The sequence below is a fragment of the Erinaceus europaeus genome, chromosome 12, assembly GCF_950295315.1.
Source record: "Erinaceus europaeus chromosome 12, mEriEur2.1, whole genome shotgun sequence".
Taxonomy (NCBI): Eukaryota; Metazoa; Chordata; class Mammalia; order Eulipotyphla; family Erinaceidae; genus Erinaceus; species Erinaceus europaeus.
Genome location: NC_080173.1, coordinates 101,210,939 through 101,222,355, shown reverse-complemented (window position 1 = coordinate 101,222,355; position 11,417 = coordinate 101,210,939). Strand labels below are relative to the sequence as shown.

The window sequence follows — 11,417 nt, the reverse complement described above, 5'->3', positions numbered from 1 at the left end:
AAGGTCAAAAGCAAAATAAAATGAACCAGTAGACACTGACTTCAGAACGGAGGTTTCCCCGACAGGAAGAAGGTGGAGGGGAAGAAAAGATGGAGAGGATCAAGGGAGAGGGTGGCTGTTGCGTGTTGTTGAAGGTTTTTGGAACACAAAGAGAATGGAATTTACAAAGAGTCCTCGGAAACAATGGCTTCATTTTTCAAGGCAGGGCCGGGAAGCTGGCGGGTGATCCCTGCTGCCTGAGCTCTGTGACTTTCAGACCTTCCTCCTTTTGCAGGCCCCCCCCCCCCCCGCAGCCAAGTCTGGGAGGGTTTCCTCACAGCCACTGCCTTAAGATGTGCAGCCCAAGCCACAGCTGCCATAGCTTTCTGGCCAGCCCGTCAGAGCAGCAGCATGGAGCTTGGGGGGGCCTATCTGCTCCTCTGTCTCTTCTCCCTCCTGACCCTTGTCACCACTGAGTCGCCAACCCCCAAGGTCAAGAAGGTTGCAAATGCCAAGAAAGGTAAGGCCTCCCCGCATTTCCCTGGGTTGCCTTCCTCCCTCTTCACTGGGCCTCAGCTCTTTCCTCTCCCCCTGGGTAAGTCCAGGGCCTTCCAGCCTAGACTGGGGTGTTGGGGAGCAGGGGGAGCTGGACAGGGGACTCTCCCCAGTAGGTGTCAGAACTCTAAGGGTCCCTGATTTAGAATCAGATGAACCTTCCATCTGAAGTGACATCTGAAGTGACAGCAGCCCCCTCACCTGCTCCAATATACATTATTAATTTCTTTATGGGGAATTAATGGTTTACAGTCAACAGTAAAATAAAATACATTTGTCTGTACATGCATAACATTTCTCAGTTTTCCATATAACAATTCAACCCCCACTAGGTCCTCCTCTGTCTTCCAGGACCTGAAACCCCCCCACCCCCAGTCTTTTACTTTAGTGCAGTACACCAAACCCAGTCCAAGTTCTGCTGAGTGTTTTCCCTTCTGTTTTTATTTTTCAACCAATATTTTGAAGAAATGGGAACTGGGTTTGTTAGGTTCTCATGGGGGAGAGCTGAGAGGCTCTGCTTTATCATCTGAACTTGGCTTCTCACTGGGAAGTGGGGACAGCAGGGTTTGCTCGAAAGCTTGTCATTCAGGGTGAAGGAACACAATTTCTTTCTTTTCATTTTTTGAATTTGTGATTAGAAGTAAGGCTTACAAGATTGCAAGATTACACTGTAGACTACCACCACACCCACCACCAGAGTTCTGTGTCCCACCCGCCCACCTCCCAGAGAGAACCACCAGGGTTCTCACAAGTCTTACAGTTTGCTTGCTTCTGTTTTGTTTTATTTCATTTTCTTTCAAGTTCTTACGATGATAAACAATTTCAGTGTGAAGTTTCCTGCCCTGTCATCCCCCACTCAAAGGATATATGTGATGCATGTGAAAAAATGAAAGAGAGGGCAGAGAGCATCATGGTTCTGCAAAGAGGCTCTCATGCCTGAGGCTCCGAAGTCCCAGGTTCAGTCCCCCGCACCACCATAAGCCAGAGCTGAGCAGTGCTCTTTTAAGAAAAAGAAAGAAAGAAAGAAAAAATGAAAGAGAGGCATACTCCCTGTTCTATCATGTATCACAGCTTTGAGACAATGAAAACATTCAAACTAGAGTAGAGGAGACAGTATAATGGTTCTCTTTTCTTTTCCTTCTCTTTTCTTTTTTTTCTAACCAGAGCACTGTTCAGCTCTGGCTTATGGTGGTGCAGGGGATTGAACTTGAGGGTTTGGAGCCTCAGGAATGAGAGTCTGTTTGCATAACCATTATGATATCTACCCTCTGCTCCAGTATAATGATTCTGCAAAAGACTTTCGTGCCTGAGGCTCCTAGTTCCCAGGTTCAATACCAGCGCCACCATAAACCAGAGCTGAGGAGGGCTCTGGCCTCACACTCTCTCTCTCTCCCAATGTGTACGTCCCTCTCTTTTGTTAGAATAAAGCAAAATTAAAAAGTATATATTCAAACTGAACAGGATCAGTCTTGCTCTCCTGCTGCCTCTGAGGTTTGGGGTGTCCATGGGTTGCTTTGACTACAACGAGGCCTGCCCTTGGAGCCCTGCCTGCTGTGAGGTCACCCCAGGCTGTGTTGAGACAACATTAGCAAAATGTCATGGTAATGAACCGGGCTGCACCCTAACAGGGCCCAGAGGTTCCAGATGAGAATGTGAGTTCAGGCCAAGGAATGGGCACTGGAGGGGTAGCGCCCAGAGAGGGCAAGGCTGGGAGGGTGTGGGGTGTGAGCTGCCCGCAGGCCCCTCTCTGGGCCTCCTCGGTGCACAGGTAGTTAGGTGAGTGTGGCCAAGTGAAGTTTAAGAAGGCTCACCAGCAGCCTGGGGCCACACAGAGGCACAATAAAGAGCTGGACAAGTCTGGTGCAGAGACAGTTAAAAAAATCCCCAAGGCTCAGTCTAGAAAGTGAGCCAGCAAAAGCGTAAGCTAAACCCGCACTGTGAAGATGCTTGCGTTGCAAGGGGGGATTTGTAGCAAACGCATGTTTACTTAATGCATATAAAGTGCCAGCCTTTCCCAAAAGCCTCCAGTAACCCTTGTTTGCAGGCGGGATTGAGAATTGCAGGGGCGCATGTGCGGTGTGGAGGCTCAGAGCTCAGAGCAGGGATTTCTCTCACCTGAGGAGAGACCAGTTAGTGCTCGTGGAGTGGTGCGGAGTAAGTCGCGGTGGCCCAGGAAGAAAGGCCAGCATGTGTCCAGTTCTCCAAGTCCGGCCCCAAGAGCCGGAGGGGAGGAGAGACAGCCCGGGTGCCTCTGAGAGCTCATCTGAGCAAGGCAGGTGTGGCCCCCGCTGGCCCCAGGGGCGAAAGCCAGAGGTGAGGCTTGCAGAAGGGCTCTGGAGGTTGGGACTCTAGGGGCAACGTGGCCCCACCTGGGAGAGGCATTCCCTGGGGCGGGGGCATCACAAGTTCTTTGGACAGGGATCAGGGGTCTAAGGGACACTGAATGAAATAACACACCTGGAGCCTGAAGTTGTCTCCTTGCCCCCCAGTCTCTGGAGGGCCCCTTGCACACACAGGCACCTCTATGGAAATTCTAGACTGTCCCCCACCCAGCTGACAAACTACAGCAGGACTCGCCTCTCTCTGGTCCCCAGTACGGCCAGGGCAAGACTTGGGAGCTAGATAGGGGCTGGCATCTGCTGCCTCAGCTGAGTGCTGAACTGGCACAGCCTCCCGTGGTGCCTTGTGAGCTGTGACTGGGCACAGCTATGACCGGCCAAGGCAAGAGGCCCAGAGCAAGGCAAGGATAGCTGGACCAGGCTTTCACCAGATGGTCATTCTTTGGCCTTGTTCATCTGGGTGCTGATTTCCGCACATCTGATAGGTTAAGTGTCCTCTCACCTTCCAGCCCAAGATGAACTCAGGCTTTCCCCAATCCTTGGGGGTTTGGAGGTTCTAGGTCTACCCACAGGACGCTCGGCTGACACACAGGGAAAGACATTCCCTACCTGCCAGAATCCAATGGAGCCAGTGCTCGGCAGGGCTCCATAGAGTCTGTGCGCCACCCATAGGGGCTGTGGGCACGTCTGGAGCCCTGTGGGCCAGGGCCAGCCAGCTCCCTCTGTTAGCTTGGTGAAGCTGCTTCAGTCTGGCCTCAGCCCCCAGCCTGTGGAGTGGTGATGTTATGTACAGGAAAGGCCCACTACTGGGGCCCAGTGGTTGATTACAGGCCAGGCTCTGGTCCCCCATGGCGTTTCTCCTAGTCTCTTCTCCAGAGTCCGCTGGGGTGGGGCTGTTGCCAAGCCCTTTTTACTGAGGAGGAAACTGGACCCAGAAGTGAGCAGCTTGCCCAGGTCACCACAGCAGCGTGCCTGCCGGGTCCATACACGCCTGCCCGTGACGCCAGGCTGGCTGGGGCACAGCTGAGCTGTGCATATTCCTTCAGCCAGGGGTGGGGACCAGGGCACTCCACGAGGGCTAGGCCTGCATCTGCTGCCCCACTCTTCTCTGGAGGGAAGGGTGGCTGGGTGACTAGAGGCTTGGCCTGTCTGCCTCCCCCCAGCTCACCACAGCCTCCCTGATTCCTAGCAACAACCCTGGCGGAGCAATCCAGGCTCACTTTAGTAGCAGCATGTGGTGGAAGAGGAAGAGGCTCCGGGCAGAAGGACAACTGTCAGTGGGGCCTTGGGTGGCTCTCTCAGTAGAGAACAGTTCCGTGGGCGAGGACACAGGCAACGACAGGGAGTGTAGGGTCTCCCCTTCTCTCCATCTCTCTATCTCTCTCCTATCTAGAGAGCACAGGGTTCCGTGGGCGAGGACACAGGCAACGGCGGGGAGTGTAGGGTCTCTCCTTCTCCCCGTCTATTTCTCTTATCTAGAGGAAAGAAAAATAATGGTTATTGGGAACAGTGGAATTGTGCAGGCAAAAAAGAAGAAAAAGAAAATTTCCTACCAAGAGAGAAAACTTAGATATCAAAGTCTAGGGTAGTGACTCCCCTTGTCCCTCCCCCTTTCTGTCTTAGTGACAGAGAGAGGAAGAGAGAGAGGGAGAGGGAGAGAAAGAAAGAGAGAGGTGGAGAAAGGCCACAGCACTAAAAGGTTCCTTCAGTGTGTTGGGGCCTGGCTCGAAGCTGGCAGCGTACTACCCAAGTGAGCCATTTCTTCACCCTCCCGCCTTGTGGTAGACAGAGCCCCACTCCCCACCCCCAAGCCTCTGCTCAGCTTCAGGTGACGTCTCCTTCCTTCTGTCCTCACCGTAGAAGCCGTGAGCCCCAAGATGTTTGAGGAGCTCAAGAGTCAGCTGGACAGCCTGGCGCAGGAGGTGGCTCTGCTGAAGGAGCGGCAGGCCCTGCAGACGGGTGAGCGCAGAGCCCGGGCAGGAGGCGCAGGGGCAGCAGGGCAGGGGCTCCGTCCGCACTTGGCCCCACCACGGCCCCAGTGGGCTCTGAAGGCCAGCTCAGACTCCTGGCACCTGCAGGCCTGAGAAACCATGCCTGTCTGTGGCCTGTGGGCTCGTCTGGCTGGGACTCCTGCTGTCTCAGAGCTCAGTCTCGGAGCACTGTCCCTGGTGGAGGCCCGGACAGGTGTTGGGCACTTGCTTGGCCTCGGTGGGCAGGTGGGCTGGAGCCCTGGGTCCCTGCAGGTGCACCAAACTCTGGGCAGGAAGGTCTCCAGGGCCTGTGAGCGAGCATGGCTGAAGGCACACCTGAGCAGGTGGACTCGGAGATGGAGTGAATTTGTTAGGGAGAAGCCTGGAAGCCACAGAGGGGAAGCAGGGAAAGGAGCTGAAGAGGTGGCCTGCGGGATAGCTCACTGGGTCAGTGCGCTGCTTTGTCGCGTGAGCACCCAGGTTCCAGCCAGGGCCCCACCGCTGGAAGGAAAATTTGGCACTGTTGTGCTGAATGTTCTCTCTCTCTCTCTTTCTCTTATGCTCTCTCTCTCTCGTTTATTTGTTTATTTATTAATGAGAAAGATAGGAGGAGACAGAAAGAACCAGACATCACTCTGGTACATGTGTTGCCAGGGCTTGAACCTAGGACCTCATGGTTGAGAGTCCAATGCTTTATTCACTGCACCACCTTTTAGGGCATGAATCTCCTCTCTCTCTCTCTCTCTCTTTAAAATAATTTTAAATTAAATTTATTTATAAATGGATAGAGACAGAGAGAAATTGAGAGGCGAGGGGAAGATAGGAAGGAGAGAGACAGAGACACCTGCAGCCCTGCTTCACCACTTGTGAAGCTTCTCCTCTGCAGGTGGGGACTGGGGGCTTGAACCTGGGTCCCCTGTGAGTGGTTAACCAGGTGTGCTAGCACCTAGCCATGTCTTTTCTTTATTAAAAAAAAAAAGGCTGCAGGAGCAGAAGACTGTGTGTGTGTGTGTGAGTGTTGTGTGTGTGAGTGTGTGTGTGAGTGTGTGTTGTGTGTGTGAGTGTGTGTGTGTGTGAGTGTGTGTGTGTGTTGTGTGTGTGAGTGAGTGTGTGTGTATGTGAGTGAGTGTGTGTGTGTGTGAGTGTGTGTGTCAGTGTGTGTGAATGTGTGTGTGAGTGTGTGTGTGAGAGTGTGTGTGTGTTAGTGTGTGTTGTGTGTATGTGAGTGTGTGTTGTGTGTGTGAGTGTGTGTGAGAGTGTGTGTGTGTTAGTGTGTGTTGTGTGTATGTGTGTGTTGTGTGTGTGAGTGTGTGTGTGTGAGTGTGTGTGAGTGTGTATGTGAGCATTTGAGTGTGAGTGTGTGTGTGTGTATGTGAGCGTGTGTGAGTGTGTGTGTGAGTGTGTGTGTGAGTGTGTATGTGTGTGCGAGTGTGTGTGCGTTGTGTGTGTATGAGTGAGTGTGTGTTGTGTGTGTGAGTGTGAGTGTGTGTGTGAGTGAGACACCTTAGGGGTGTTAAGGCCATTGCAGCCTCACCCAGGAGCCCCCACCTGAGAGGACTCTGTGGACTCCTCTTAGCTGCCTCACCCGGAAGACCCAGGAAGGGGTGTGTGGCCACCCTTGTGTCTGTGTGGGTTTGCATGCCAGGTGGGAATGGGGCTGCGTGTTGGGGGCTCCCACTGGCCAGCGCTTGGAAGGTGGTGGGGTGGTTTGGTCTTGCCAGCCCCCCCATGACTGTCCCCGTCCCCAGTCTGTCTGCAGGGCACCAAGGTGCACTGGCTGCCCCCTGACCAGCCCCTGTCCGCCCGTCTGTCCCGTCCCCAGTCTGTCTGCAGGGCACCAAGGTGCACTGGCTGCCCCCTGACCTGCCCCTGTCCGCCCGTCTGTCCCCCCCGTCCCCAGTCTGTCTGCAGGGCACCAAGGTGCACTGGCTGCCCCCTGACCTGCCCCTGTCCGCCCGTCTGTCCCCCCCGTCCCCAGTCTGTCTGCAGGGCACCAAGGTGCACTGGCTGCCCCCTGACCTGCCCCTGTCCGCCCGTCTGTCCCCCCCGTCCCCAGTCTGTCTGCAGGGCACCAAGGTGCACTGGCTGCCCCCTGACCTGCCCCTGTCCGCCCGTCTGTCCCCCCGTCCCCAGTCTGTCTGCAGGGCACCAAGGTGCACTGGCTGCCCCCTGACGTGCCCCTGTCCGCCCGTCTGTCCCCCCCGTCCCCAGTCTGTCTGCAGGGCACCAAGGTGCACTGGCTGCCCCCTGACCAGCCCCTGTCCGCCCGTCTGTCCCGTCCTCAGTCTGTCTGCAGGGCACCAAGGTGCACTGGCTGCCCCCTGACCTGCCCCTGTCCGCCCGTCTGTCCCCCTGTCCCCAGTCTGTCTGCAGGGCACCAAGGTGCACTGGCTGCCCCCTGACCTGCCCCTGTCCGCCCGTCTGTCCCCCCCGTCCCCAGTCTGTCTGCAGGGCACCAAGGTGCACTGGCTGCCCCCTGACCTGCCCCTGTCCGCCCGTCTGTCCCCCCCGTCCCCAGTCTGTCTGCAGGGCACCAAGGTGCACTGGCTGCCCCCTGACCTGCCCCTGTCCGCCCGTCTGTCCCCCCCGTCCCCAGTCTGTCTGCAGGGCACCAAGGTGCACTGGCTGCCCCCTGACCTGCCCCTGTCCGCCCGTCTGTCCCCCCCGTCCCCAGTCTGTCTGCAGGGCACCAAGGTGCACTGGCTGCCCCCTGACCTGCCCCTGTCCGCCCGTCTGTCCCCCCCGTCCCCAGTCTGTCTGCAGGGCACCAAGGTGCACTGGCTGCCCCCTGACCTGCCCCTGTCCGCCCGTCTGTCCCCCCCGTCCCCAGTCTGTCTGCAGGGCACCAAGGTGCACTGGCTGCCCCCTGACCTGCCCCTGTCCGCCCGTCTGTCCCCCCCGTCCCCAGTCTGTCTGCAGGGCACCAAGGTGCACTGGCTGCCCCCTGACCTGCCCCTGTCCACCCGTCTGTCCCCCCCGTCCCCAGTCTGTCTGCAGGGCACCAAGGTGCACTGGCTGCCCCCTGACCTGCCCCTGTCCGCCCGTCTGTCCCCCTGTCCCCAGTCTGTCTGCAGGGCACCAAGGTGCACTGGCTGCCCCCTGACCTGCCCCTGTCCGGCCGTCTGTCCCCCCGTCCCCAGTCTGTCTGCAGGGCACCAAGGTGCACTGGCTGCCCCCTGACCTGCCCCTGTCCGCCCGTCTGTCCCCCCCGTCCCCAGTCTGTCTGCAGGGCACCAAGGTGCACTGGCTGCCCCCTGACCTGCCCCTGTCCGCCCGTCTGTCCCCCCCGTCCCCAGTCTGTCTGCAGGGCACCAAGGTGCACTGGCTGCCCCCTGACCTGCCCCTGTCCGCCCGTCTGTCCCCCCCGTCCCCAGTCTGTCTGCAGGGCACCAAGGTGCACTGGCTGCCCCCTGACCTGCCCCTGTCCGCCCGTCTGTCCCCCCCGTCCCCAGTCTGTCTGCAGGGCACCAAGGTGCACTGGCTGCCCCCTGACCTGCCCCTGTCCGCCCGTCTGTCCCCCCCGTCCCCAGTCTGTCTGCAGGGCACCAAGGTGCACTGGCTGCCCCCTGACCTGCCCCTGTCCGCCCGTCTGTCCCCCCCGTCCCCAGTCTGTCTGCAGGGCACCAAGGTGCACTGGCTGCCCCCTGACCTGCCCCTGTCCGCCCGTCTGTCCCCCTGTCCCCAGTCTGTCTGCAGGGCACCAAGGTGCACTGGCTGCCCCCTGACGTGCCCCTGTCCGCCCGTCTGTCCCCCCGTCCCCAGTCTGTCTGCAGGGCACCAAGGTGCACTGGCTGCCCCCTGACCTGCCCCTGTCCGCCCGTCTGTCCCCCCCGTCCCCAGTCTGTCTGCAGGGCACCAAGGTGCACTGGCTGCCCCCTGACCTGCCCCTGTCCGCCCGTCTGTCCCCCTGTCCCCAGTCTGTCTGCAGGGCACCAAGGTGCACTGGCTGCCCCCTGACCTGCCCCTGTCCGGCCGTCTGTCCCCCCGTCCCCAGTCTGTCTGCAGGGCACCAAGGTGCACTGGCTGCCCCCTGACCTGCCCCTGTCCGCCCGTCTGTCCCCCCCGTCCCCAGTCTGTCTGCAGGGCACCAAGGTGCACTGGCTGCCCCCTGACCTGCCCCTGTCCGCCCGTCTGTCCCCCCCGTCCCCAGTCTGTCTGCAGGGCACCAAGGTGCACTGGCTGCCCCCTGACCTGCCCCTGTCCGCCCGTCTGTCCCCCCCGTCCCCAGTCTGTCTGCAGGGCACCAAGGTGCACTGGCTGCCCCCTGACCTGCCCCTGTCCGCCCGTCTGTCCCCCCCGTCCCCAGTCTGTCTGCAGGGCACCAAGGTGCACTGGCTGCCCCCTGACCTGCCCCTGTCCGCCCGTCTGTCCCCCCCGTCCCCAGTCTGTCTGCAGGGCACCAAGGTGCACTGGCTGCCCCCTGACCTGCCCCTGTCCGCCCGTCTGTCCCCCCCGTCCCCAGTCTGTCTGCAGGGCACCAAGGTGCACTGGCTGCCCCCTGACCTGCCCCTGTCCGCCCGTCTGTCCCCCTGTCCCCAGTCTGTCTGCAGGGCACCAAGGTGCACTGGCTGCCCCCTGACGTGCCCCTGTCCGCCCGTCTGTCCCCCCGTCCCCAGTCTGTCTGCAGGGCACCAAGGTGCACTGGCTGCCCCCTGACCTGCCCCTGTCCGCCCGTCTGTCCCCCCCGTCCCCAGTCTGTCTGCAGGGCACCAAGGTGCACTGGCTGCCCCCTGACCTGCCCCTGTCCGCCCGTCTGTCCCCCTGTCCCCAGTCTGTCTGCAGGGCACCAAGGTGCACTGGCTGCCCCCTGACCTGCCCCTGTCCGGCCGTCTGTCCCCCCGTCCCCAGTCTGTCTGCAGGGCACCAAGGTGCACTGGCTGCCCCCTGACCTGCCCCTGTCCGCCCGTCTGTCCCCCCCGTCCCCAGTCTGTCTGCAGGGCACCAAGGTGCACTGGCTGCCCCCTGACCTGCCCCTGTCCGCCCGTCTGTCCCCCCCGTCCCCAGTCTGTCTGCAGGGCACCAAGGTGCACTGGCTGCCCCCTGACCTGCCCCTGTCCGCCCGTCTGTCCCCCCCGTCCCCAGTCTGTCTGCAGGGCACCAAGGTGCACTGGCTGCCCCCTGACCTGCCCCTGTCCACCCGTCTGTCCCCCCCGTCCCCAGTCTGTCTGCAGGGCACCAAGGTGCACTGGCTGCCCCCTGACCTGCCCCTGTCCGCCCGTCTGTCCCCCCCGTCCCCAGTCTGTCTGCAGGGCACCAAGGTGCACTGGCTGCCCCCTGACCTGCCCCTGTCCGCCCGTCTGTCCCCCCCGTCCCCAGTCTGTCTGCAGGGCACCAAGGTGCACTGGCTGCCCCCTGACCTGCCCCTGTCCGCCCGTCTGTCCCCCACGTCCCCAGTCTGTCTGCAGGGCACCAAGGTGCACTGGCTGCCCCCTGACCTGCCCCTGTCCGCCCGTCTGTCCCCCCCGTCCCCAGTCTGTCTGCAGGGCACCAAGGTGCACTGGCTGCCCCCTGACCTGCCCCTGTCCGCCCGTCTGTCCCCCCCGTCCCCAGTCTGTCTGCAGGGCACCAAGGTGCACTGGCTGCCCCCTGACCTGCCCCTGTCCGCCCGTCTGTCCCCCCCGTCCCCAGTCTGTCTGCAGGGCACCAAGGTGCACTGGCTGCCCCCTGACCTGCCCCTGTCCGCCCGTCTGTCCCCCTGTCCCCAGTCTGTCTGCAGGGCACCAAGGTGCACTGGCTGCCCCCTGACGTGCCCCTGTCCGCCCGTCTGTCCCCCCGTCCCCAGTCTGTCTGCAGGGCACCAAGGTGCACTGGCTGCCCCCTGACGTGCCCCTGTCCGCCCGTCTGTCCCCCCCGTCCCCAGTCTGTCTGCAGGGCACCAAGGTGCACCTCAAGTGCTTCCTGGCGGTGGCGCAGGCGCGGCCGTTCCACGAGGCGAGCGAGGACTGCATCTCGCGGGGCGGCACCCTGGGCACCCCGGGCTCGGCGGCCGACAACGAGGCGCTGCTGGACTACGTGCGCCGCAGCCTGCGCGCCGACGCCGAGGTGTGGCTGGGGCTCAGCGACCTGGCGGCCGAGGGCGCCTGGGTGGACCCCGCGGGGGGCGCCGCCACCTTCCGCAACTGGGAGACGGAGCTCACGGCGCAGCCCGACGGCGGCCCCGCGGAGAACTGCGCCGCCCTGGCAGCCGCGTCCGGGGGTCGCTGGTTCGACCGGCGCTGCCGGGACCCGCTGCCCTACACCTGCCAGTTCGCCATCGTGTAGGGGCAGGGGGCGGGTGCAGGGGCGGGTGCAGGGGTGCAGGGGAACGGGCTGCCCTACACCTGCCAGTTCGCCATCGTGTAGGGGCGGGTGCAGGGGTGCAGGGGTGCAGGGGAACGGGCTGCCCTACACCTGCCAGTTCGCCATCGTGTAGGGGCGGGTGCAGGGGTGCAGGGGTGCAGGGGAACGGGCTGCCCTACACCTGCCAGTTCGCCATCGTGTAGGGGCGGGTGCAGGGGTGCAGGGGTGCAGGGGTGCAGGGGAACGGGCTGCCCTACACCTGCCAGTTCGCCATCGTGTAGGGGCAGGGTGCGGG

At 61.2% G+C, this 11,417-nt stretch overlaps 1 protein-coding gene across 1 annotated transcript; it reads left to right on the top strand.

Moving 5' to 3' along the window:
• Positions 1-335: 335 nt before the first annotated feature.
• Positions 336-11,169, top strand: CLEC3B (C-type lectin domain family 3 member B). Its single transcript, XM_007531438.3, has 3 exons — positions 336-499; positions 4,734-4,832; positions 10,704-11,169. The coding sequence occupies exons 1-3, from the start codon at positions 391-393 to the stop codon at positions 11,102-11,104; spliced, it is 609 nt and encodes a 202-aa protein (XP_007531500.1). The 5' UTR covers positions 336-390; the 3' UTR covers positions 11,105-11,169.
• Positions 11,170-11,417: the final 248 nt, after the last annotated feature.

What these genes read in the sequence shown, in the direction of transcription:
- CLEC3B (XM_007531438.3), top strand. Translation starts at nt 391, where the DNA reads ATGGAGCTTGGGGGGGCCTATCTGCTCCTCTGTCTCTTCTCCCTCCTG. An exon ending in GGTTGCAAATGCCAAGAAAG is followed by an intron (nt 500 to 4,733) that starts GTAAGGCCTCCC and finishes TCCTCACCGTAG; the next exon opens with AAGCCGTGAGCCCCAAGATG. An exon ending in GCGGCAGGCCCTGCAGACGG is followed by an intron (nt 4,833 to 10,703) that starts GTGAGCGCAGAG and finishes CCCCGTCCCCAG; the next exon opens with TCTGTCTGCAGGGCACCAAG.